We start from the raw sequence: 27,374 nt of genomic DNA, 5'->3' as shown, positions 1-27,374 counted from the left end.
ACAAAAAAGTCACTCGAGTCGTTATTCTACGCTCTTGCCTGCTAATTGAGTTAGCTCATGACAAAAACGCAGTTCAAATCATCACACCAGATGGCTGAGCTGCCATGTGAGTCACTCGTGATGACGTGTCATGGCTGCTGTGATCATTTAGACATGGCGCTTAGTACCTCCACCAAGGACAACATGCAAGTCCGATTAATCAATTTAGAGTCAACATCATCATGTGACATGTTCATACTATGTCAGAGTTCAACATTAACTAATAGTAATGTTTTGTTTTATGTCTGATTTTGAAATACTTTGTTCCCTTTGACACAAAAGGGAAGTATTAGATGTGACTGTATTTGTGTTGTGCTTTCAGGGAGGACAATCAGCCTGGTGATACCACAAGTTGTGTAAGTTTGCACACGCATGGACGTCGTAGTGAAGCATGTATTTAGTGTCAGACATGCATTGCATCACATGACGTGATAAATGTAACAAAGCTCAAGTTGTACACACCAAAATGCAAAAAATAACATGCGGAACGTAACAGAGCTGACATCCCATGTGTGATGCTACAAATGTAATCCTGTAAAACATATGTAGCATTGTTTAACCTAACGTACAAATTATTGAACGCACGCATAATTTAACATAAGGAACATAACACACACTCAGTAGCACGCGTAATGCAACCAATATCGTGTAGTCTAGCAGATTTGACATAACGTGAAACAAAAGGGTAACACACATTCCCTCTTGTTCTCACCTTCCAGGACTCTTCTTCATGCGACCAGAATGCCAACACCAGCCAAACATCAAGCAGCGGACACGCGCCTCACATCCAACTCTTCCCCGACCACCAATGGGATGGTGCGTGAGAAACAGACTCGTCGTCCCCCAGCCTATTCGCCATTCACCGTTTGCAGTCTTTTTTTCTTTTTTTAAAACTCTATAATGTAAAAATAATAGCCACCCCAACCCAAAAAAAACCCTCACCAAATCACGCTTTCTGTAACTCCACAAGAGGTTGCCCAGACGACCTGCACCTTCTAAGGTGACATGTTAGCGGAGCAATAGCTAGCATCAGCCCATGACTAATAGCCGGCCAGGTTGAATGTGAGTAGCAGTGTGATGGAAGATTCCGGTAAAGGTCCATCAGGGAGCAGGAAAAAAACTGGTTCGAAAATGTGCGTGTTGGGCAGTAACTAGTTACTAGTAACGCATTACTGTAACTTAATTACTATTTACAATAACTAATACTCTAACGCATTACTTTTTTAAATACAGTAACTCAGTTACAGTTACAATATGGTGTGTTAGTCAGTTACTTGATCAATTATTTAATTTAATCATTTAATTGTACGACACTCCTGAGGATAAGCGGTTCAGAATCAAAAAAAATTCCCAAATGAAGTTGAAGTGGTGCCTTGAAATATGGCTGACCCGACAGACGTTTTTCGAGATGCGAACCCTTTTCTACCAAATTTTTGCTTTGACTTGCAGGCAAAAATTGAGGTACGAACAAGCACCGTATGGTGGTGGTGAGCTCAACTCACTTGATAATATGCAGCAATTTTGCCAAATGGTGAACAGTTCTCCAAAACTAGAGGCTTCAAGCTGGTCCACTTAGCTAAGTCTGCTATAAAAAAAAAAAAAAAAAAAAAAAAAAAGGGAATTGGTATCACGATTCCTTTAAGAAACAGATATTTGAAGTCAAATGGTTGAGCAGCACATGTAGACACTGTGTCAATACTCAGAGGCATGTCTTTTTTGTCCTCTGCTTAAAAACAACTATTAGTACAATTTACTGAGCAGCTGTGGACATATTTGTGTGTACAGGTATGCACTCCTGTACAATGGTGCCCCCTTGTGGCCAAGGCATGCGCACCGGGAGCTGCACAATCACAACTAATCATGACATTCAAATTATTTAATTCTTTACATTCTGATAAATTATTATATTTTGATGAAAAAAAGATGATTGCTATTTCCTTAAACATTTTATTTTATTTGTTGTTTTTGTTGTTGTCGATTAGTGATTGTTCCATCCATTTCTCTGGGGAAAGATGGGTGATATATTTGTTAGGTTGTATAGTTATAACATTTTACTTAAGTGAAAATGATTTTCTACAAATTTAACTTTGCACATCTATTTAGGCCAGCAACGTATAGTGACAGGGAGGTTGACTGTAGTGCTTTTAGTGGATCAGCGAAGCACTTTTTTTATTTTATTTTATTGCGTTGACCGATGGAGCTCACCGCTCGTCTTCTCTTCCTCTCCCCTTCCTTCCATCCACACAGCTCCTCCTCCTCATCCTCCTCTTCATCATCATCACCACCTCCCTCCCATAGACTTCTCATGTATGCACCTGCAGAAAGAAGGCCAAGGTGAGTGGTTGTATTGTGAGCCAGCACCCCCATTCCCCCCCTCCCCCATTCAACTCAACATGACTTCACCCATCCTCCACTTCTCCCTCCCATCCTGCTTACATAATCAAATGGCTTCTATGGGACATTGGTAGTCCTGGTTCTCGTTCTCTTTTCTGTGCGCTCTAACACTTCAAAACAACCCCACTTGTCTGAACATCAACTGACCATGTAAGACTTGTCCTCCCCTCGTGTCCTCCTGCAGATCCGGTTCCGGCCTTCAAGTCGTGGCAGGACGACAGCGAGAGCGGCGAGGCCCAGCTGTCCCCCCTGGCGGGCCGCATGGTGCCCCTCCCCCTGCTGTTGCCGCTGGAGGAGGACGACGGGGACGAGGGTGGCGACGAGGCCGGGCGGGAGGATGCCTCGCCCTCGTCCTCCCGCTCGCACCCGCACCTCCTGGCACGCCGCTTCCTGGACTTCGGCGTGCACGGCGCACAGCGCTTCCTGCAGCAGGACGCCGACGCCACCTCGCCCACCAAAGCACACAGGTGAAATACACACTAAAGAAGAAGCCTATTGTAAATGTGGAACGACTGATGAAACTTTTAAATGTACTAAAATATGTTTTTACTGTGAATTATGTATTATATAGGTCAAATAATAACATTGGAGTGCCACCCCTAATATTGAGCGTAATAACAAATCAATTGTACTTATTTGCCATCATTGCTCTTGGCTCCCTCTTGACCCGCACGCGACCTCTTCAGGCCAAGGCGAGCGTCGTTCAGCTCCAAGGATTCGCTGAGAGGAGGCGACTCGGTGACACACCAGCTCACCAAGAAGCTTCAACACCTCAAGAAGAAGATCAAGCAGTTTGAGGAGCAGTTTGAGAGGGAGAAGAACTACAAGGTACGAGAACGATGCAAAGTATGGAATGTGACATTGTGCAACTGGAAAGTATTTTGTTTTACGGCCATATGCTAAAATGTATGGAGGACCAAAACTGCCAAAAATTAAAAATGAATGATTGAATAAATAAATAAAAACAATTATAAAAGGGGGTCACCTTTAGTTACTTATTAATAAAAAAAAAATATTTTGGCAGTTTTGGTCCTCCTTAAAAATTCACTTCTTTCCAATTCACTTTTTTTTGCGTTTCTTAATGTGAAGTGAAATATTATTTAAATGAGGGGGCTGCCCCCTTATTTATATATTTATTTCCACATTTATTTTTTATTTATTTTTACTTTTATTTGTTTTTTTTCTCCATTTATGTTTTTTGTGTTTAATGTTAATTATATGTTTTATAATCGTTTTTTTTCCCCACCTTTATTTATTTATTCATTTATTTATTTTTTTGTTTTGGTCCTGCATAAAAATGTACTTCTTTTTCAATTCACAAATTCACTTTTTTTTTTTGCGTTTCTTACTTAATTGTTTGTGCTCTTTAATGCTCTGGCAAATAGGAAAGTAGTAATTGGTGCCATTGTTGAAGTGATACATCACCACTGATATGTATCGGGCGGAGCTAAGTTTAGCCTGTGTTGTCAGTGAATGTTATGCAGAGCCTTAGCCACATGTGCATGCACACGCACTTTTTCCTGCATTTTTCAAATCTACAGTATAAGCCACTTTTAATTTAATTTTAATTTCATCTCTTTCTATTCTGTTGTTTTCTCTTACTGTAAACTGCAGCTGGACCAGGAAAAAGTTTAGTTACTTTTAGAGTAATGTTCTACGATGAGTTTGAAATATTAACATTTACGCTTTCAATAATGAATCTTTTTGCGGGGCATCAATTATTATGACATGTGAAAAACAGTTGACGGATATATCCGTCAGTGGCAGTAAAGAGTTGGATTCCATCGGCAGAATCTAAACGTCTGCAACAGTGAATGAGTCCACCTGTAGTAAAATTTGGTTGTATGACATCAAGTGTGTCATATTGCAACTAACGATACAGAAAATAATACATAACAAAAACATTTGCATTTTGTGGTCACAGCCTTCTCACGGCGACAAGGCAGCTAACACCAAAGTCCTCAAGTGGATGACCGACCTCACCAAGATCCGCCGGCAGATCAAAGGTAGACACTCCTCGCGGGTATGGATGCGAGTGCGTGTCGTATGATCTGTGAGTGTCTTGTGCCATGGCCACACACACACACACGCACGCGCGCAAACTCACTGCATGAATGCAGCACTAACCAGTGGCTCTCACACATCCACCCATCAGTGGGACGTCTGTCAAATAGCAAACATGTCAATTTGTCCCGCACGTGGATGTCGTCGCACCCGGTCCCGTGGCGCCCAATCTCGTGGTCTCCCTCGGCGAGGCGACCGCTCCCTCCCCCGGGATTTGTCTTGTGAATAACCTGAGAAGCCGCTCACCGCTTTCCTCCCTCTCTCGCCCCCGACCGACCCAGGACGCCAGCACCACCTTTTCCCCAGGAGCACGTTGAGGCACCAGGCTGTGCTCCACTCACACAGGCGCCACTCCGCGCCGCCCGCCCCCACGCCCCCCTCCCATTGCCCCCTCAGTAAGTAGCAGCGTGCCCGTAAGTAGACGCGTCCACTGTCAGGTGGCACTGTGAGAGCATCCCGCTTCTTTCATGTCCACACGTGCTCTGTGTGTGTGCGTGTGTGCGTGTGATGTCAATCAAGATTGTGAGGTAATTATTAACACAGCAATCATGTCATTGGTCGGAATCACACATTGGCCCTTGGGTTGGGTTTTCAAATTCGGGTTTCATGCAAAGATTTGTGTTTTTGATTGGGGGTTTCAGATCAGGGTTAAATGAGGGTGGGGGATTCCAATTTTGATTTTAATATCTAGGTTAGGGATGTTTGATACCACTTTATTTCAGTACAAGTAGTATTCACTCTTTGGGTACTCACTGACATCAAGTACCAACGCCTCTAGTACTTTGGATGTATAAAATTTATTTTTAACAAAACATTGTCAGATGTGTCAGACTGCCGCTGTACAGCGCCAACTACTGCTGAGTCGGGCTGGGTTTAAAAAAAAATGGAAAAACCATTATCAAATCGATTTTCTTAAGCCTCTTATTGATTCATAAAACCATAACATATACAATAATTGTATTTGATATGTCTTTTTCCCATAAATTCTTAAGAAAATAGAATTTTATTTAAATGACAATTTTAGAAAAAATTGTATCTTACTCTTATTGAGTATTTTATCACGTTTATGAAAGACCTGACTTATTGCACTTCAAGACAATGCATAATATTTTTTATTTATATTTACAATTATTGAATTAGATTATGAAAATATTTTCAACTCATCTTTGCTGATGTCAGTGTTTTTGTAACACGTTATTTTCATTAATAAACTAAATCATACTACTCCCGCCACAAAATTTCTTTTGGAATTTTATATTTGTGGAGTTTTTAATCATGTCCTTGACATTTAAGAAGAATTGATGTGCCATAATTAATCAATATTGGTTTGAATACAAGTGAATTGAATCCAATCGGAAAAAAACAAAATCAAACTGAACTTTTGTGAATCTAAATCAAATTGATTGAGGAATTAGAATCGATACCCAGCCCTCCTGCTGAGGAGGAATTACTCTTTTTTTTCGTCTTAAGTATCAATGGCCGGTATCAGCAGCCTCCACGAGTACCCGATAACCCCAAATTTGGATGGTGTCATCTCGATACCAACACCTGGGTCAGGGTATCACGCTAGTCATGCTTCAAGCATGATTTAGGGTTTCACATTAAGTTTAAAATGTGATTTAGTGTATCATGTCGGGATTCAAGTCTGGGTGAAGGTTTCAATCATCACAATATCAATTTTTGGGCACTTTCAGTGTTACCGAGTCACGTCTGTCTGTTGTCAGTGTCACGTGCTGCACGCGTGTCTGACATGTTGTCCATGTGTTGACGTCAACTCAACCTCAGTCACGGTTCTCCCTCACGGTCTTTGTCCTCCTTCTCGATGGTCGCGCAGACGCCAAACACCGCGCCGAGAGCGAGCTGGGCCCTCAGACTCGCCCTCGCAGCAACACGCTGCCCAAGAGCTTCGGCTCCACGCTGGAGCAGACGGCGGCGGCAACGCAGCAGCAGCAGGCCTCGGCGCCGCACCCCACCCGCGAGGAGACCATGGAGCTCATCCAGCGACACGTCACCGGCAGGCGGCAGGAGGACGGCTGGCCCGACGACATCAAGGTGAGACGCGCGTTAGCATTAGCATTAGCGTCACACGATGTAGTCACGCTGTTCTTTGGTACTCGCCGCAGAAGATGACAAAAGAACAACTGTCCTGCGAGAAGACTGTCCTCCAGAAAAACTTGCTGCACTACGAGGGCCTGCACGGGCGACCGGTCAGTTCACATACTCACTTGCTGGTCGAGTCCTCTGGCGCGTACTTGACAATGTTTCTTCTTCGTGTGTGGTGCCAGGTGACTCGCGAGGAGCGTCTGGTGGTAAAGCCTCTCTACGAGCGTTACCGTCTCATCAAACAGATGCTCACCAGAGTCACCATCACGCCAGCCGTCACCGTGAGTTTGCAGACATTTGCGTCATTCGCATTGCTTGTGTTAATAGCAGTGGCGTTTGCATCTTTGTTTGTATTTAGCTTTAGCTTCATTAGCATCAATAGCAGTGCCGTTTGCATCATTTGTATTTAGAGTTCGCGTCATTAGCATCATTTGCTTCAATAGTGACGTTCTTTGCATCATTGTACTTAGTGTTAGCGTCATTAGCATTATTTGTGTCAATAGCAGTGAAGATTGCATCATTGTTTGTATTTAGCTTTAGCATTATTAGCATCATTTGCTTCAATAGCAGTGATGTTTGCATCATTTATATTTAGCGTTAGCGTCATTAGCATCATTTGCTTCAATATCAGTCACGTTTGCATCATTTTTATTTAGCGTTAGTGTCATTAGCATCATAAGCTTCAATAGCAGTGACGTTCTTTGCATCATTGTATTTAGCGTTAGCGTCATTAGCATTATTTGTGTCAAAAGCAGTGACGTTCTTTGCATCATTGTATTTAGTGTTAGCGTCATTAGCATCATTTGCTTCAATAGCAGTCACGTTTGCATCATTTTTATTTAGCGTTAGTGTCATTAGCATCATAAGCTTCAATAGCAGTGACGTTCTTTGCATCATTGTATTTAGCGTTAGCGTCATTAGCATTATTTGTGTCAAAAGCAGTGACGTTCTTTGCATCATTGTATTTAGTGTTAGCGTCATTAGCATCATTTGCTTCAATAGCAGTCACGTTTGCATCATTTTTATTTAGCGTTAGTGTCATTAGCATCATAAGCTTCAATAGCAGTGGCATTCTTTGCATCATTGTATTTAGCGTTAGCGTCATTAGCATTATTTGTGTCAAAAGCAGTGACGTTCTTTGCATCATTGTATTTAGTGTTAGCATCATTAGCATCATTTGCTTCAATAGCAGTCACGTTTGCATCATTTTTATTTAGCGTTAGTGTCATTAGCATCATAAGCTTCAATAGCAGTGGCGTTCTTTGCATCATTGTATTTAGTGTTAGCGTCATTAGCATGATTTGTGTCAAAAGCAGTGACGTTTGCATCATTGTTTGTATTTAGCTTCAGCATAATTTGTGTCAATAGCAGTGACGTCTGCATCTATCTAGTCCAGGGATAGCGAGATCCGGTCCTCGAGGGCCGGAGTCCTGCAAGTTTTGGATATTTCCCTTCTTCAACAAAGCTGATTCATGATCAGCTCATCAGCAAGCTCTGCATAAGCCCGATAATGATTCTGCTGATTTGAATCAGCTGCTGTTCGAGTAGGGAAACCTCTAAAACCTGCAGGATTCCGGCCCCTTGAAGACCGCAGTTTGACATCCCTGATCTGGTCTATCTAATTGTGTGTGTATAGCTTTAACGTCAGTAGCACATTTACATCAAGAGAGAGGTAGCAGATCCAGAAAGTAAAAATCCTGCCACAAGTGCTTCTACTCAACCAGCAGCCAAACAAGCTCCCTGGGAGCTAGCTAGCGTAGGTACAATAAATGAGCTGAAAGTGGGGAAAAAATGTTAAACTGATAGAAATGGTTCAAATGAATTTTTGACGTCTATATGATATGATGAGTTAATATGGATTACAAATGAGAGTTGGGGCTTCAAACCAATGTTTTTGTTCAAAGTCAGATTTTAGGCCAGGCTACTTTTTCAGGGTTCCAAGGCTTGGTTTAAGCTATAATCATAATTGGCATTAGCGTTTTTAGCATAAGCCATGTTAACATGTGAGCATTTGCACAATAAAGCATGGAGACCTCATCATTAACATTAGCATAAATTAGCATTAGCAACAATCTTATGTTGACATGTCCCGCCCAGGTGTCTCCTTCTACTAAGAGGAGGAGCCAAACCCTCCAGCCAATCATTGAGGGAGAAACGGCCCACTTCTGGGAGGAGATCAAAGAGGAGGAGGAAGAGGAGCGAGTGGCAGAAGAAAAAGACGACAAGGAGGAAGACAAGAAGGGGGAAGACTTCAACGAGGAGGAGGATGAAGAGGAGGAGGAGGAGGAGGAGGAAGAGGAGGAGGAGGAAGGAGAGAGCAGTGGAGGAGAGATGCAGAGTTCAGAGGTCATCATGGCCATGGAGACCACCACTGCGGGGGGTTCCATCAGGACCAAGATGGAGGAAGGCTCCGGGAAGATGGCGCTCGACCTGAGACTGTCCAGCTCTAACGCCTCGTCCATGTGAGAGCAAACACACACGCACGCACACGCACACACGCACGCACGCACGCACACACACACACACGAAGGAGAAATTATCCAGATGACATCACTTCCTATGTATGTGCGCGTTAGGCCAGAGCTGCTGGAACAGCTGTGGAAAGCAAGAGCAGAAAAGAAGAAACTGAGGAAGACCATCAGAGAATTTGAGGAAGAATTCTATCAGCGGAACGGCAGGTACGAGCACGCAGCCACGGATATGGTTTCATATTAGGGTGACAAGCCGATTTGTTTGTGATGGATTTCGTTTTATTTTTCTCAACCTTGTTAGGAACGTGCAAAAGGAGGACCGCGAGCCCATGCTGGACGAGTACCGAGCCTACAAGAGACTCAAGGCCAAGCTGCGCCTTCTGGAGGTGCTCATCAGCAAGCAGGATTCCTCAAAGTCCATATAGACGCGCGCGCACACACATTCAGTCTTCACAAAGAGAAAAACGGAGCAACTCTCACCGTTCCATCGTTAGCGGCCTCGACCAATCACTGCTCCCCGCGTAGCATCCCACCAACCCAAGCGGGGCTTCAAAGAGTTGTTGCTCTTGACACCTCGGGACTTTTTAGTCATCCTTTTAACACACACATTTCAACAAACTTTTTTTTTGGGGGGGGGGTTAACAAAATACAACTTTTTTTTAATTATTATTATTTTTTAAAATAAGCTCCTCTGACCTCATGTTCGCAGTGTTGGTGGTTTCCTGCTGGCGGGTCTCGTGAGACATTTGTGGAAAGCTCTTAAAAGCCAGCGTTTTGGAGGCAAAAGTGTGTTTATGATGTTGAGGTGTTTAAAAAAAAAATAAAAAAAAAATGTTATTTGCACAGCGTTCTTCAGAATGCAGCCCTGTTTGTGTGTGTGTGTGTTTTAAAGATGAAGCACTACTATACAAATATAAATACATATATATATATATATATATATATTGTGTAAATACAACCACACAAGGATGAATGTCATAAATGTTTAAATTATTTCACGGTCACCGCCTCAGTCCCTTTTCTTTTTCTTTTTTTTCATACTTGTGACAGATGAGGTTTTTTTTTTTTTATTATTGCTGTGATTGCCTCATATATATGACTTGTTAATGTGTGACGACAATGATTTTTTAATCAACTCAGCAAAGTGTACAAAGCAGCTTTAGACTTTGTTAGTGCGTGTGTGTGATCATGCTCGTCCTGTGATGTTTCAGATTTAAAAGAAAAAAGCTTGCATGCTAGAACATAGCAACAATGACACAAATTTTATTGTTTCTATTATTTGTGCCATAAAGAAGCAGCAATAATAAAAGTGTGGATGATCTACATGTTGAATTTTTCCTTTTTCTACATATGCGCACACAAACCTATTTCTGCCAAGGAAATTGCATTCACGAGTAGTGTATCTTCGCCCTCTAACGGCAACTATTGTTATCGCCAGAAACACCTGCTCTCAATATATTTTTGTGGGTCGTTATTGTTCCACGGTAGTCAGTTAACATCACTATTACATACCTGAAGATGTTTACAAATTGTACCTTTACAAATGACGGAAAGTCATTGAGGCTAGTCAGCTAAGCTACTGCTTATGAGGTGTTTTTTTTTTTTTTAACGTCTAAAGCTTTAAGAACGTTTAGAAACTACGTGACTAGTTAACAAGATATAATTAATACACGGAAAAAATATTTTACGGTTATGGAGTATAATAAGAATATAACATTTTTAAAAATGGCTTCCTGTGAGCATCTCAGTACGTGTGCTGGATGACGTCATATCAATGCGACTATCGTTCCCCCGTTGTTTAAGCGAATCCCACTCGAACTCAACAGAAAAATGAGCTCAGTCTCTGCAAAATATTTCAAACTAATGGAACAGGAATATGTTCGCGCTCATCTTGAATGACTTTGATTTTATTCACAAATTATTTAAGAGATTCAGATTATGGATGTACTTGACTTTTTTTTCTCTCTCAATAGTTTTCTTTCCCCCCTCAACTGCACTGGGACATATTTATCTAAAATTTTGCAATTTAATCACACATAGAAGTGTTAATTGTTACAGTTTGTGTTCAATTAACATTTAGTTGCTAACTGCCCCATTTGCCCGCACTGAGTTTGGAAAAAGGCTTTTGTCTTCTCTGCCCTTCTTCATGGAGCCTTTGCAAAAGGACTAGAAATTAACAGGATTTATCTCCTCGCGTGATTTTAAATCAAGATTAAGATCTTTTTGCACAGACTATGAGCGTGTACCTGTTTTGTCTAATTTTTGTCATTTTGCAGATGGAAAATATTTCTTACCATACTTAGCTTCAGTAACATATCACTCAATAATTCTAAAAAAAAAGAAGAAATGAACAAAATAGTAGTTTTTTCTTACTACCATTAAGTGTAGACAAATAGAAATCTGTAGACAAATAAAAATGACTGCATGAAGTATTTTCAGTTAAGCACGTGCTTCCTTCCACACTTGGTGGATGTGATTATGCAATGTGCTTATTATTATTATGTGGTCATCGGCAAGCCAGGGCTTTGTCATGACAATCCTTGAAGTATGAAAATGCATGTAGATTTTTGCAAATCAGTGTGTGATGGCTTGCAGTCGAGATGTAGGCTAATTGTGTGAAAATTTTCATTTTAGTATGTAAACAACTGTAAAAAGCTGCAATACAAACTTTTATTTCTCTTTTTGACAACTTTTAACAATGGCCCCATTTTTTTGCTATTGTACTTGACACCTCATTGTAACTTTATGTGGTGCTTTGTATTTGAACTGTTAAAAAAAACCACCTCATACATCTGCTAAAATGCTATAAATTACAACCAACAAAAGCAATATGGAATTAAAGTCCTTTAAATGTTTTTAATCTGTGTAGATTTTTGTCTGTAAAGTCATTTAAAATCATCTGTAGCACAATGACAAACATACAGTACAAAGACGTCACTTTTGAAACTAAATAGGATATAAATGCTTGCCATGTAATAAATAAGCACAGCCTTTGCATATCTACAGTGCATTGTGATACTTTTAGTGTTTCACTTGTGTTGACATTTGTGTAAAAACAAAAGCACGTCATTTAGTTTGGCACGTGAAACTCTATGGACCACCGTTCTGTTCAACATCAGTAGTGCGTCACGTGACGTCAGCAGTGCTCTTTCACCTGATTTGCATACAAACATTTGTCTACATTTTTTTCCCGTTTTCATTTTTTCAGATGTTTTTTATGTGTTTGGTCCACATGAATATGAGCGTAAATATGCTGTTGTTGTTGCTGGTGGCGGTAGTCCAATTGGCAACTTGGCACCGTCTGTGTGGTCCATCCCGAGCGCCTGAGAATAAACGTGTGCTTGACACCAAAGTGTCTGTTGGTTGCTTCATTTTGTATCTGGAGCCTCGTCCAACAGTGTAAACAGCAACTCAATCCAGATCCAAAACATTTCCAGGATCAAATCCCGATTGGCTCCTTTTAAGCAGCAATGGCGGCGACGTTTAGGGTCCGTCGCTGGTCCAGCGTCAAACTTCAGCCAGTTCACGCACTTGTCACTCTCAGAAAGGTTTGTCGATGACTGCAACGCCTGCGCACGTCACAATGAGTAGAGTTAGGCGGAAACGCATGCCAGACCTTAAATAAACATTATTTGTGGGATAAAACAATTGTTGCCAGGTTGGATAACTAACTGAAATGTTATTCAAATGAGGGGGCGGTCCTACGTGTGTTGTCTGTCCATTGCTGGACCTGGCGAGACTTCATTGTTCGCCGAAACGCTCACTCGACCATTAAAAGGCAGTTTGCAACAGCTGAGTCCAAACCAAGACACGCGAAAAGACCGCCCCCTCATTTGAAGAACATTTCATGACGGATTTCACGCTGACAGCGTCTGCAGCATGAAATAAATTAATGAATATGAGAGCGGAGCCTTTTTATTTATTGATTGACATTTATTTCTATTTATGTATTTATTTTTGCATTTATTTCCACCTTTATTTTATATATTTATTTATTTTTACCTCATTTTAATTTTTATTTTGACTTTTATTTATTTGTGTGTGTTTAGTTTTGTTAATCATATTGAATTTTGTTTGTATTTTGGTATTTATTTTTTATGTGCATATACATTTTTGTTTTTATTTCCATTCATATTTATTTTTTTGTTTAATTTTTTAATTAGATTGAATCTTGTTTTTATTTTTGTATTTATTTATTTATAAAACTTTTTTGTTTTGATTTCCATTCATAATTATTTTGTGCTTAATTTTTTAATTATATTGAATCTTGTTTTTATTTTTATATTTATTTATTTATATAAATTTATTGTTTTTATTTCCATCATAATTCTTTTTTTAAGCTTACATTTTTTAAATTATATTGAATCTTGTTTTTTATTTTTGTATTTATTTTTACTTATTTATGTATATATATTTTTTCATTGTTTTTATTTCCACTTATATATATTTTTTTTTTGCATTTAATTTTTTTATTATATTTTTCACATTTGTTTTTATTTTCACTTTTATTTATTCTTAATGTTGGTCCTCCATACAAATAAACACCTTCAAGCTTTCAAAAGTAATGCCGTACCTTAAAATAAACATCACAATTTTTGTAAAAAAAAAAGATGTCTTATTTATTAGCTGAATACCAATAATAAAGTGTTTGGTCTCACCTGCATAGCTGCGTCCATTGCTCATGTTGGTGGGAATGAGGCTCCACTTGTCCACGGCCGGGTCGTAGAACTCCACGGAGGAAAGGTTGCACGAGCCGTCGTCGCCACCGATCACGTACAGCAGACCGTTGATTGTGCACACGCCTGGAAAGCACACACAAAACAGTGCTACAATGCTACGAGCTAATGTTTACTGATTTTGTGTGACTGGAATTTCCTCTGACCGGCATTGCGGCGGCACATGTTCATGTCACAAACGGGCCGCCACGTGTTGCTGGGCGGGTCGTAAACCTCCACGCTCTTCCTCACTAGGGGTCCGTCGTGGCCGCCGGCTGCATACAACTGCCCCCCCAACACCCCCACACCTGCAAAAGACGCGCGTGTGTTAAAATGTTGCCGCTGGCGTTCAAGTGGGACGCCATTTTGGAACACTTTCACCTGCTCCACTGCGCCGTGTGCTCATATCGGCGACGTAACACCACTGATCGGAGGCGGGGTCATATTCCTCCACGGTGCTGAGACACTGACGCGACGCTCCGTCGTAACCTCCAACCGAGTACAGCTTACCTGAGACACACGCTCGCAAATAGGTCACGTGATCTCTCTCTCGGATCACGCGCAGGTGTTCATACCGTCTATCACACCGACGCCAACGCTGCTACGCCGCGTGTTCATGCACGTCACGTGCGTCCACTCGTTACTTTTTGGGTTGTATACTTCCACCGTGGACAGACCTGAATGCAACACGCAGGGACAGGAAGTCAAGAGAGCCAATCAAAAGTTGTTCGTGGCAGTATATGTGTGTACCTATGCTGCCATTAAAGCCTCCCACGGCGTAGAGCAGCCCACCCAACATGGCCGCCCCCAGCGTGCTGCGTCTCTCCTGCATGCTGGCCACGGGGCTCCACTGATCCCTGGCGCCGTCGTACACGTCCACCGTCCTTTCGCGCAGAGAACTGTTGAAGCCGCCCACCGCGTACACTTGACCCGATAGCGACACCACGCCTGCACACACGCGCACAATATGATGTCATTTTTTTTATTAAGTCACTGCCATCATTATATACATTTAATGCAGAGGTTCTTGTCGACCACTAGAGGGAGCCTGTGTACCAATTAGCAGGACCACAATTTGACCATCACTGTTACAGCCTTTCTCCAAAATGGAATTCCAATTTTCCTCAACATTCCACCCACAATAGCCCATAATGACATCATTAAAAGCATTTTTTTTTAACTAAGAAATCACATGCATACACTGTTAAGGCTGGTTATCGATTCTAATTTGCTCAATCGATTCGATTTTGATTCACAAGAGTTCGAATCGATTCAATTTAAATTTTTGGGCGATTCGATTTGATTCAATTCGATCCAATATTAATTAATTATGAAAATCTATTCTTCTTCAATATCAATGACATGATAAAAACTCCACAAACATTAAATTCCAAATTAAATGTTGCAGATCTGGTCAAATGATTTAGTTTATTAATGAAAGCAACACGTGTTGTAATCATTTCAGCAAGGGTGAGATGGAAATATTTTTATCATTCTAATTCAATAATTGTAAATATAAATTAAAACATACGGAATTATCTTAAAGTGCAATATGTTAGATCTTTTATAAATGTAAGAAATTCACGTGAACAGTAAATTTAATAAGAACATTTTCTTATGATTTTTTTCGAAACAAAGATATTAAAATAATCGACTCAGGATGTTATGAACTGATATCAGGCTCGACAAGGAAAATCGATTCGATATTGATTATTCTTTTTTTTTTTACTCAGTCTATCGGTAGAATATTCACAGGGCCCAGTTCAAAATCAATTCTAACTCATCTTAAATTAAAAATAAATTTTAAATAGCAACAATCTTATTATGGGGTGTTGTGTGTAAAATTTGCAGTGAGAAAAAGAGTGATCCATTTTAGAATAAATCTGGAACATAAAACGGAGACAGAACACTTTTCTGATTCACTACCACCGAGTCTGATGTGTCGCCGTGGTAACCACAACACACACTGTAACAATCGCAGTGTGGCACCGTGCCACCGGGTGGCGCTTCATTGCTTTTGTGTAGTGTGAGTGGACTTTTTCGTTTTCGTGGGGGAATGTTTCTGATGCTGTACAGGCCTCCAAAAATTGTAACGTGTGGTGGCCCCAAGCCCATTGTGTTTTCCTTTTGTTTTAATAAAGTGAATCCGTGGATTGATAATCTTTTAAAGATCTCCCGTTTTTTTTTTTTTTTTTGCTGACTCGCTACGCGTTACAACACACACATAAATACCTGCTCGACAGCGTCTTGATGGCAGCTCAGCGACTTGGTACCATCGATCTTCTTGGATGTCATAACATTCCACACTGCGGATGGCTTTGGGAGCTTGGCCACCTACCACCATCATAACCTGACCACCCACACACACACAGTAAGATACACACGCACACACACGCATAATATAGGCCGTGTGAGCACCTTGGGGATGCTGACAGGCGTGCGCGGTCGCGTCCTGTCCGTCTTGATGAGGTGTCTCTGGTCGGCGGGAAGCAGGTGGTACTTCATGGCCTCGATGAGGAAATCCTTGCAGGTGTTGTTGTTCTTGATTAGAGCTTCTTCTTCTACTATCTGACAAAGACCACAAAAAAACATATTTTCATAGAGTAGCTGTGGATAGATTGAGCAGAACAAAAACACAAATGTGTACTAAAGCTCAAATATGCGGAGGGATTCTGGATAAAACGTCACTTGACAGACGTTGAGAGCTCCACTTTATTACAGCCTACCTGAACCAGGTAGTCTCTGGACAGCAGCGGCAGGCGCACGTGCTCCATTAGTTTGGGCATGTGCTCCACGCGGGAGCCTTTGTCCTGTTTGATCCACCAGATCATCGCCTCAAACACCTACGGCAGCCAGCAGGGGGAGCCCAAGTGAAGCGCAGTTAAAAGTCAATACAGGTTACGGTACAATCAAGGTGAGGAGTTTCAAGCACAGCCTCGCGTTTCTAGATCATTTTCATTAATATTAAGGTTGAAATATTTAAAACAAAAATAATTCCTGTGGCATTTATGGCTAGTTATCCTTAATCTCCACTATAAGATATTCCTACAACCAAAAAGTGCTGCGTTAAATAAAAACTTTCTCAGGCTCATCCACCATCATATCCTGTGATTCATCAATTTGATTAATTTCATCAATAAATCTGAGTTTCTCAAAATTATTATTTTTTTTAGTGTCTCCCGTAATTCTTTCCCGTTTGTTTTTCATCCATACATTCTCTGTACCACTTCTCCTCACAAGGGTCTCAGGTGTGCTGGAGCCAATCCCAGCTGACTTTGGGTGAAAGGAGGCGTACACCATGAACTGGATGCCAGCCAATCACACGGCACATATAGACAAACAACCATTCACACTCTCATTCAGACCTTGAGACAATTTAGAATACTCAATTAAGCTACCATGCATGTTTTTGGAATGTGGGACAAAACCAGAGTACCCACGCAAGCACGAGAGAACATGCAAACTCTACAAAGAAAAGCCGGAACCCAGATTTGAACCCACGACCTCTGAACTGTGAGGCAGGTGTGTTAACCAGTTACCACCGTACCACCTCTGACTTGATTTCTGATGTTACATTTTTAACATAAAAAAACAGCATGTTTGAGGGGAAGTCAGCCTTAAACATTTCTTGACAATAATATGGTATATGTGACCTCACTAGTCTAAATATTACGTTCTGATTAACATTACGTGGGCTAATGGTTAGCCCGGGAGCTAACCGCTAGCTCACAAATTAACGGCTATTTGGGAGTTAGCGTGCGGGCTACAGTTAGCCCGCGAGCTAACCGCTAGCTCACGAATTAATGTCTATTTGGAAATTGGGAGTAATAACAGTTAGCCTGCGAGCTAACCGTGAGGTCGCGAATTAGCAGCGATTAGCGTGCGGGTTCCTGTATATGTCTGTGTATGCTAGCCACATTAGAAGTTGATGGCAAAGCACTCCAAGTGTAAGTCACTCATGGCTGTTTCACTACTTTCGAAAGCAAAGGAGAAAAGACAGCCGTAGTGATTAGACATTAATTTCTCAGCTGGCCAGCAGCTCCGTTTAGGATACACTTCTTGTTTTAGAACTTTAAAACAAAGATAAGTGAAAGATGAACTTTGAACATTTTCGTTAATATTTATTTTTGGAAACTTATTTACTGTTTTAATTTAACTTTAATAATATACAAAGTTGTCTATTTAATAAGATCTAAGTCGTGACTAGCAATAAATATTCAGACTAGTGTACCCAGTGTGCAGATTCTACTTTCTTCCGATATTTTTCTATAACATATATGGCTGCTGTTTAGTTTATTGTAGTACAATTACTACATTATGCATATTGCACTGCAACTTTGGTTTTAAAATTCCAGAGAAGTGAAGATAAGCTGCGCTCTGTGTGAGTTTAGGATGAAGATTTTGTGGTTGGTCTATTAAGTCACGCCGGGGGAGGCGGAGGGCACTACCAGAAATCCTGCCTAGGGTGCCAAGTTGCTTAGAAACGCCACTGCTTTAGGGGGTGATCATTTTGCCACTTGCTGTCGACTGAAGATGACATCACAGTTGCTCAGGAAACGACCAATCGCAGCTCACCTGTTTTCTGAAGCTGAGCTGTGATCGGTTGTTAGCTGAGAACTGAGCAAGTGTGATGTCATCTTCACTCGACAGCAAGTGGCAAAATGGCCGCCTTCTGATATTGATCAAAACTGCTGGATTTTGCTGCTTAAATCATATTCCACTAATGCAATATTAACCAAAATATCATATTTAGACTAGTGGGATTGCATAGAACATTTTTTTGTCAATACCATTTTTTGGGGGTTGATTATAAACAAATCATCTCAAATCTACTAGTCAGCCTCTGTTTGACATGTTTTTGATTGTGTGTTTTCTCACCTTCTCCTCTGTGGACACAGTGAGCTTGTCACTGGAGAACAGGCTGCAGACCTGCTGCAGGGACAAAGACGCAAACTCCTCACACTGGACCACCTCGGAGAAATGCTGCTCTGTGAGACACAAAAACAAACACAACTGATCACATTTACAAGAAAACGACTTTGAAGGCATTTCTATGGACTCGTTAGGTGTTCTAGGTCTCATTTGAGCGCACGTAACGGTAGTAGCTTACCGGCATAGGCGTGCGCCTGCGCGACGAGCTGCGTGCACGTGTGCATATCGGCGAAGGCTCGGATACCCAAGCAGTTGGAAGGATGCAGCTGGGACTGCAGGAAGTCACAGCACGCCTGACGCACGTCCATCAGCTGGAGAAGACTGGCGGCTGGCAGCAGAACCTGAAAAAGGGGAACACAAAAAAAAGCCCTCGTTACACTTCTGTTTCATTTTTTTGGGTGCAGCACACAGTGTGCTCCTTTTTCAGGATTTGTGTACTGTAGCCTAATTCTATCACTGTGCTCCTTTTTCAGGGCTTTATGTAGCCCACTGCTGTCTACCGGCATCCTTTTCAGTTTGACGTTGCTTACAGCGGTCTCTCTGCGCTCCTTTTTTTGTGGTTTGTGGTGTTGACACAAAATGGTGAATAGGATCCAAGGAGCACGAGGGCATGGCAAACAACCACGTCATGCCGATTGCACGTTAAACACAGCAAAGTTGACGAGGATGGCAATCCACTAAACAGATTAGTGATGGCGATGCACTCATGAATGAGGCTAACAGCTAACAGTGGGAGGATTTCCTGTCTCTCTCCATGTGCACACTTCCTGGACTAATAATGACAGGAAGTGTACAGGCTGCGAAGACATGATTGCACGTGTGTTCACTGCCGGAATTAAATGAGAAGAGATGTTGTGTGTTAGAGAGATGCTGTGTTTTCAAAATGAGTAGCAGCGTCTTTCACACAGAGCCAGCAATAAATAAATAAATAATAGGTTACCTGTACCGTTCCACCACTAGGGGAAAAAAAAGAGTGATATATCGTCACTGGTAATTGCAATTTTGCAAAAAATATTTTTGGCTTAAATCCTCTCATGATGCAAATGGTTCATTTTTTTTAGTTTCCTGAAAAATCTGGGGGAAAAAACTTAGGCGATTATTTCAAAAGGCATCGATATGTAACGTGTCAACTATTATCTAAAATAAAACTATGATAGAGCTTACAGATTGCACTCCTTATGTTGACAGTTGTAATTAAAGTTCCTTATTTAATTTAGTAGTGTTCTTCTTTGCCTTTAAGTTGACCCACACAAACTCGCAGTTTGGCAGACACGGATCTGCATATTTGCGGATATTTTTAAAAAATAATATTTTTTATATTTTCGAGGGATTGTCGTGGGGTTCCCATTCTCCCAATTTTCTGCATAAAACATATATTGAAACGTACAACGGCATATTAGGGCCACGTATAAATATATATTTTTTTTAGAGGGCGGGGGCAATATTCCAAGAAAAAATTCTGAGTAAATTTGCCACTTTACTTTAAGTGGCAAATTTGAGAGAGAAAAATAAATCAGAATTTTTTCACTTTTTAAAGTGGCAAATTTGCAAGTTTATAAAGTGGCAGATTTGCGAGATAAAAACTCAGAAACTTACGAGAAATACACGTAGCGTACTACACGGATGTTTGCGCCGGTACTTTTCGGTCTGGTTTTCAAATAAGGAGATAGTAATGGCTTTAACCATAACATGTTAAATATTCGCACTTTGAAGCGTTGGGTACGGCCAGCGACAAAGATGTCTCGCTATGTGAAGGTCCACATCCTGAGGATCAAGCATTTAAGTTAATTTGTTTAAATAAATATTTTCCAAAAAATACTTTTTTTTTGTACAAGTAGCTAGTTGATGTGTCAAATCTGCTGTTCTTTGTCATTCACTTGCATTTACATTTACATTAAAAGTATGCTAGCTTGTGATTGGTGTTTAGTCAGCTGATAGGGAATCAGGAAGTGTTGTCGCTCTTGCTGCCGTGTATGACGAGTAAAAGTTTAAATTAAGAATGAATCCATCTCCATCCTGCCTTTTCAATTCCTAAGCAGTGTCCCTTTAACCACCAACAAATCCCCACATTAGACTATAGCTACTCTACGGGAATTGCTTGTAAGTTTCTGAGTTTTTTTCTCGCAAATCTGCCACTTGTGGCAATTTTTTTTTCTTAATTCTCGGAATATCGCACCCACCCTTTAAAAAAAAATGTTTGGCCCTAATGAATTGTCGTAAAACGCTATGTGTTTTTTGAAGAATTATTTAGTTTTTTTGTTATTTTATTCTTCTTCAATGGGCGTCAATTATACGCGGATTTTTGCTATTCACGGGCTGGGCAGGTCTTTATCCCTTGCAAATAGCTGCGTCAACTTTAATCAAATTTTGGGCATTACAAGAATTTGCATTATATAGCAAATATTCTGTGTATATCAACATTCTTATTCAATATATTGGCCGATATATTTGGTATCTTTTTTCTTTTTTTTTAATAATTCACAAATATCTGTCTTGGATAGTCGACGTCCATCACTTTAACATACTTTCTTGATAGCAGTTATTACTTCCTATTAGCAGAGCAGAGCAGGTGTGGGCATACTCATTGCCCCCCAGCTAGCCGCCTGTACGTTGGGGTTTACCCCGGTGAATGAGAGGGTAGCCTCCCTCCGCCTTCGGGTGGGGGGACGGGTCATGACTGTTGTTTGTGCTTATGCACCGAACAGCAGCTCAGAGTACCCACCCTTTCTGGAGTCCTTGGAGGGTGTGCTGGAGAGCGCACCCCCTGGAGACTCCCTCGTTCTACTGGGGGACTTCAACGCTCACGTGGGTAATGACAGTGAGACCTGGAGGGGCGTGATTGGGAGGAATGGCCCCCCCGATCGAAACCCGAGTGGTGCTTTGTTATTGGACTTCTGTGCTCGCCACGGACTGTCCATAACGAACACCATGTTCAAGCACAAGAGTGTCCATATGTGCACCTGGCACCAGGACACCCTAGGCCGTAGTTCGATGATCGACTTTGTAGTCGTGTCATCGGACTTGCGGCCGTATGTGTTGGACACTCGGGTTAAGAGAGGGGCGGAGCTGTCAACTGATCACCACCTGGTGGTGTGTTGGCTCCGATGGCGGGGTAAGATGCCGGTCCGACCAGGCAGGCCCAAACGTACTGTGAGGGTCTGCTGGGAACGTCTGGCGGAATCCCCTGTCAGAAAGAGTTTCAACGCACATCTCCGGCAGAGCTTCTCCATTGTCCCGGGGGAGGCGGGGGACATTGAGTCCGAGTGGACCATGTTCCGCGCTTCAATTGTTGAGGCGGCCGATCGGAGCTGTGGCCGTAAGGTGGTTGGTGCCTGTCGTGGCGGCAATCCTCGAACCCGCTGGTGGACACCAGCGGTAAGGGATGCCGTCAAGCTGAAGAAGGAGTCCTATTGGGCCTTTTTGGCCTGTGGGACTCCGGAGGCTGCTGACGGGTACCGGCTGGCCAAGCGGAATGCGGCTTTGGCGGTCGCTGAGGCAAAAACTCGGACATGGGAGGAGTTCGGTGAGGCCATGGAAAACGACTTCCGGACGGCTTCGAGGAAATTCTGGTCCACCATCCGGCGTCTCAGGAGAGGAAAGCAGTGCACCGTTAACACTGTGTATAGTGGAGACGGAGTGCTGTTGACCTCAACTCGGGACGTCGTGAACCGGTGGGGAGAGTACTTCGAAGACCTCCTCAATTCCACCAACACGCCCTTCTTTGAGGAAGCAGGGTCTGGGGACTCTGAGGTGGGCTCCCCTATCTCTGGGGTCGAAGTCGCCGAGGTGGTTGGAAAGCTTCTCGGTGGCAGGGCCTCGGGGGTGGATGAGATCCGCCCGGAGTTCCTGAAGGCTCTGGATGTTGTGGGGCTGTCGTGGTTGACACGTCTCTGCAGCATCGCGTGGACATCAGGGACGGTGCCTCTGGATTGGCAGACCGGGGTGGTGGTTCCCCTTTTTAAGAAGGGGGACCGGAGGGTGTGTTCCAACTTTAGAGGGATCACACTCCTCAGCCTCCCAGGTAAGGTTTATTCAGGGGTGCTGGAGAGGAGGGTCCGTCGGGAGGTCGAATCTCGGATCCAGGAGGAGCAGTGTGGTTTTCGTCCCGGCCGTGGAACAGTGGACCAGCTCTACACCCTCAGCAGGATCCTCGAGGGTGCGTGGGAATTCGCCCAACCAGTCCACATGTGCTTTGTGGACTTGGAGAAGGCGTTTGACCGTGTACCTCGGGGAGTTCTGTGGGGGGTGCTTCGGGAGTATGGGTTACCGAGCCCCCTGATACGGGCCATTCGGTCCCTGTACGACCGATGTCAGAGTCTGGTCCGCATTGCCGGCAGTAAGTCAAATTTGTTTCCGGTGAGGGTTGGACTCCGCCAAGGTTGCCCTTTGTCACCGATTCTGTTCATAACTTTTATGGACAGAATTTCTAGGCGTAGCCGAGTCGTTGAGGGGGTCCGGTTTGGTGGCCTCAGCATTGCATCTCTGCTTTTTGCAGATGATGTGGTGCTGTTGGCTTCTTCAAGCCGTGACCTCCAGCTCTCACTGGAGCGGTTCGCAGCCGAGTGTGAAGCGGTTGGGATGAGGATCAGCACCTCCAAATCCGAGACCATGGTCCTCAGTCGGAAAAGGGTGGAGTGCCCTCTCCGGGTCGGGGAGGAGGTCCTGCCCCAAGTGGAGGAGTTCAAGTATCTTGGGGTCTTGTTCACGAGTGAGGGTAGGTTAGAGCGGGAGGTCGACAGGCGGATCGGTGTAGCGTCTGCAGTGATGCGGACGCTGTATCGGTCCGTTGTGGTGAAGAAGGAGCTGAGCCGAAAGGCAAAGCTCTCGATTTACCGGTCGATCTACGTTCCTACCTATGGTCACGAGCTGTGGGTCGTGACCGAAAGAACAAGATCCCGGATACAAGCGGCCGAAATGAGTTTCCTCCGCAGGGTAGCCGGGCTCTCCCTTAGAGATAGGGTGAGAAGCTCGGTCATCCGAGAGGGGCTCAGCGTCGAGTCGCTGCTCCTCCACGTTGAGAGGAACCAGTTGAGGTGGCTCGGGCATCTGGTTCGGATGCCTCCTGGACGCCTCCCTGGGGAGGTGTTCCGGGCATGTCCTACCGGCAGGAGGCCCCGGGGACGACCCAGGACACGCTGGAGAGACTATGTCTCTCTGCTGTCCTGGGAACGCCTTGGGGTCCCGTCGGATGAGCTGGCTGAAGTGGCTGGGGAGAGGGAAGTCTGAGCTTCCCTGCTAAAGCTGCTGCCCCCGCGACCCGACCCCGGATAAGCGGAAGAAGACGGACGGACGGACGGACGGACGGACGGACTTCCTATTAGTCATGGCCTAGGATCTGAAGGTGTCACAAAAGCTGAGAGTACGTTCCACAGAAAAAAATGCCTGACTAAATGAGTTTGCGGGAATAGGCGAGGGTTCACTGTACTTGCTCACCTGTACATTGTCCTCAGTGACTTCTATCTGAGCCGTGTAGATGTAATCCACCAGCTTGGTGAGCGTGGGGCCGTCCACCTCGCCGATCTCCACCTGCTGGGCCTTGCTCTCACTCATGTCACCTGCACACGCACGCACACACAAATAAGGATTGAAGCACAAACACATAGACAAGGGAAAATAAAATGGGGTGACTACCTGTGAACATGGCACAGAAGTAGGGGCTTGAGGCTGCCAGGACCACCCGGTGCGCCGCCACCGTCACACTTCCCGCTATCAGCTGGACATCGCACAACATCTTCTTCCTGATGGACAGCCGAAATGAAAGTTGTTGGTGTTTCCTGGTTTATAATAATCAACTTGTGAGGAATAAGCAGTTAAGAAAATGGATGGAGGAATTTTCGTAGCAATAGGAATAAATCTCTAAGACAAATTTGTCTAAAAAGGACACCTGGGAAGGGTCAAAAGGACCCTCAAATGACCAATTCTGAGCACAAAAAAAAAAAATTCTGTGCAGAGGTGTTTGAGATTTATGTGGGTTAACTAATGATTTTCACATTGCTTCATGAAACTGGCTTTGGGAGCTGAATGTTTTTAAAAGGCAGAGTGAACGCAACTAAGCCTATTGAGCTTAAAACGGCAACTAAAATGACAGCCTTTTTCAACAAAGGCTTCTGCAGACTTTTTTTTCAGGGTCTACTCATGATAGACATGCCTAACAAAATAAACGCCTTATTTTGTATTATTCTGTAGTGTTTTAAACTTCGCCACCGTGCTTCAACCACAATGACAACTTTTTTCTCAATTTTGTATCACCCATCTGTCTGTATGTGACTTTCAAATTTGGTAGAAGGCAAAAAAAATTATTCTAGCATTAATTTGTCTTTGAAGAAACCCAAAATGGCCCTTAAAATGACTGCCACAAACCAATATGACAGACTTTGTATTGCTTTTTTTGTGGATCACCTCATGATAGACATGCCTACCTACCAAATTATATGTTGTTAATTGAAACTGCTTTTGGGGCAAAATGTATTTATTTTTCCAGAGATCGGGTGCACAATAATGGCCGCTTCGAACCTAAATGGCCGACTGCGTGTTTATGAGCATGGTTGTTTGAGTCGTTTTTGTGAGTTTACTCATGATAACATGCATGCCAAATTTATTATTGCCAAGTGAAACTGAATTCAGGGGTAACATGTTAAAAATTTGGCCAAAATCACCCAAAAGTGACATAGTTTACCAAAAGAGTAAACTTTGTCTTTTCGGGCATGGCTTCTTGAGAATTTTTTGTGGGCCTCCTCATGACTGACATGTATAACAAATGCCATGTTGTGAAACTGGATTCAATTTCAAAATGGTGTGAATGGGCCGGCCAAAACCATAAAATATCTTTTTGAAAACAAAAATGCTGTCCCCCCGGGTCCTAATAGATGAAAACAGCATACCCTCTGAGGTCATTCATGAGCTGGAAGGCTTTCCTCATGTGCGTGTGGTTGAAGGTCGGCATTCCGCCATTTGCCGCCATGGACTCCTCCTCTCCTTCCGGCTCGGTATGGCACATGGGAAGCGATGGGGCCTCCAAACTGGTGACACATGCCACGACGGGTCTGGAAACAAATGATTAATTGACTCTACGATAAGTCTATTGATAGGGAGAGGCATTTTTGGAACCATATTAAATAACGTTTGCAGTGGGGGTGTGAATTGCCTCGTACCTGGCGATTTGATTTGTGTCACGATTCGATACCAATTTATGATGATGAATCCTAACCCTAAGTAAGATGTTTTTTTTTAAAATATTCCCATAAAAAAATTATGTTTAAAAATCGATTCGGCCGCATATTGAATCGATTCGAGAATTGTGCGCTGTAATATTGTGATATATTGCCGAATCAATTTTTTCTAACACCCCTAGTTTGCAGTATATTATTCTTTATATATACACAATGAAATACGAGGTTAAGAGACAATATTTGGGAATTTGTTTGAGAATTACAATAGAAAGGAAACGTGGACACAACAACATTGTGGAATGACCAGACTTCCTGCATGCAGTTCTTCAGACTTTTTTTGTGGGTCTACTTACCATGTGGATAAGTGACAATGGCTTCAGGGGCTACATTTCCAAATTAAAATTAGAACTAATGGCCAAAATTCCTCTATTATAAATTATTCAAACCAAAATGGCTGACTCTGTCATTTCACATATAGCTTCTTGAGACTTTTCTTTTTGTCTATATACAATACTAGTACAAATTTAATGTTGGTAATAAAACCGGCTTCCAGGACTGCTTTTTGTTGTTGTTTGTTTGTTAATGGACAAAATGACTTGGCAATTATGTTATTAGGCTATATTTAATACAATATTCAAGCGGGTTTCATATTTGTATTTTTACCAAAGCATGATGTATGATTTAAAAAAAAAATTTTTAATCATTCAAGAAAACGTGTCAATTTGAGCCAAGAAAAACCCGGCTACCTTTGAAAATAAATGAGCTTGTAGCATCTTACATCGACTGATTGACACTAGATTTGCTTGAGACAAGCGACGAAAAAAAAAAATAGTAGGTGATGTTTAGGTCAAGTTGAGCAGCGTTAGCATTTAGCATTTTTAACTTTACTACTAGCACACCCTGACAGGAATTGTTGATCGTCTTTTTAGTGTTGGATCATGTCTAGAAAGCAACGTTATATGGCAACAAGCGCCCCCCAAAAAGTGAAGTTAATGAGCAACTTAGCACGTTAGCTCACATCATTAATAACAACAAAATGCTAGCTTATTGGTCGGAGGATGGGAGCTCGTGCGCCGCCAAGCAGGAAGCGCGTTTTCTTTCAAACGGTTGACATTTGAATCGTGGATGTATGATCGACATTACGCGATGTGGGTATTTTAAGAGAGATAAACAAGTATATTATGGTAAAAACTCACCCCGGCGACACCTCGTCCATTCTGGCGGAGTCACACAAACGCACCACGACGGGCGCCCACGGACACGAAGATCGTCTATTCCAAAGTTGATACCACTCTGAACACTTTTTTTTTTTTAACAATAGCTTCATTCCGTTAAGTGTATTAATAGCTAAGACTAATGGAGTAAAATTAAATGAATTGCATTAAGTGCAATTGCATGACTTTATAACACATCTAGCGAAAATTGCATTTGAAAATAATAATAAAAAAATAAAATAAAACAAATCATCAAAAACTACGAACTGATAA

General features: G+C 42.5%; 2 protein-coding genes across 7 annotated transcripts in view; one reads left to right on the top strand and one right to left on the bottom strand.

The window, feature by feature from the left end:
- The window catches only part of fam13b (family with sequence similarity 13 member B), a 49,317-nt gene extending 38,923 nt beyond the window's left edge, over positions 1–10,394 (top strand). For 2 of the 6 annotated variants that reach the window (XM_077577410.1, XM_077577406.1), the window contains exons 12-24: positions 362–395; positions 759–855; positions 2,287–2,373; positions 2,618–2,900; positions 3,120–3,261; positions 4,358–4,439; positions 4,779–4,892; positions 6,332–6,549; positions 6,621–6,704; positions 6,783–6,881; positions 8,698–9,062; positions 9,177–9,278; positions 9,373–10,394. In XM_077577410.1, the coding sequence (XP_077433536.1) occupies positions 362–395; positions 759–855; positions 2,287–2,373; positions 2,618–2,900; positions 3,120–3,261; positions 4,358–4,439; positions 4,779–4,892; positions 6,332–6,549; positions 6,621–6,704; positions 6,783–6,881; positions 8,698–9,062; positions 9,177–9,278; positions 9,373–9,496 (1,831 nt within the window). In that variant the 3' untranslated portion in view covers positions 9,497–10,394. The remainder of the gene's footprint in view (positions 1–361; positions 396–758; positions 856–2,286; positions 2,374–2,617; positions 2,901–3,119; positions 3,262–4,357; positions 4,440–4,778; positions 4,893–6,331; positions 6,550–6,620; positions 6,705–6,782; positions 6,882–8,697; positions 9,063–9,176; positions 9,279–9,372) is intronic. The other 4 variants (XM_077577413.1, XM_077577412.1, XM_077577407.1 and 1 more) reach the window with 3 other exon arrangements.
- A 1,513-nt stretch (positions 10,395–11,907) lies between these two features.
- On the bottom strand, positions 11,908–27,337 carry klhl3 (kelch-like family member 3). Its single transcript, XM_077577414.1, has 15 exons — positions 27,084–27,337; positions 25,600–25,761; positions 24,350–24,456; positions 24,152–24,273; positions 18,897–19,059; positions 18,665–18,774; positions 16,513–16,629; positions 16,205–16,354; positions 16,019–16,136; positions 14,537–14,734; positions 14,362–14,463; positions 14,168–14,296; positions 13,954–14,094; positions 13,730–13,873; positions 11,908–12,640 (listed from the first exon to the last, which is right to left on the bottom strand). The coding sequence occupies exons 1-15, from the start codon at positions 27,212–27,214 to the stop codon at positions 12,612–12,614; spliced, it is 1,923 nt and encodes a 640-aa protein (XP_077433540.1). The 5' UTR covers positions 27,215–27,337; the 3' UTR covers positions 11,908–12,611.
- Between the last annotated feature and the right edge of the window lie 37 nt (positions 27,338–27,374).

The sequence above is a fragment of the Vanacampus margaritifer genome, chromosome 10 (genome assembly GCF_051991255.1).
Source record: "Vanacampus margaritifer isolate UIUO_Vmar chromosome 10, RoL_Vmar_1.0, whole genome shotgun sequence".
Lineage (NCBI taxonomy): Eukaryota > Metazoa > Chordata > Actinopteri > Syngnathiformes > Syngnathidae > Vanacampus > Vanacampus margaritifer.
Note: the sequence above shows the minus strand (reverse complement) of the source record. Positions and strands in the feature narration are given on the sequence as shown.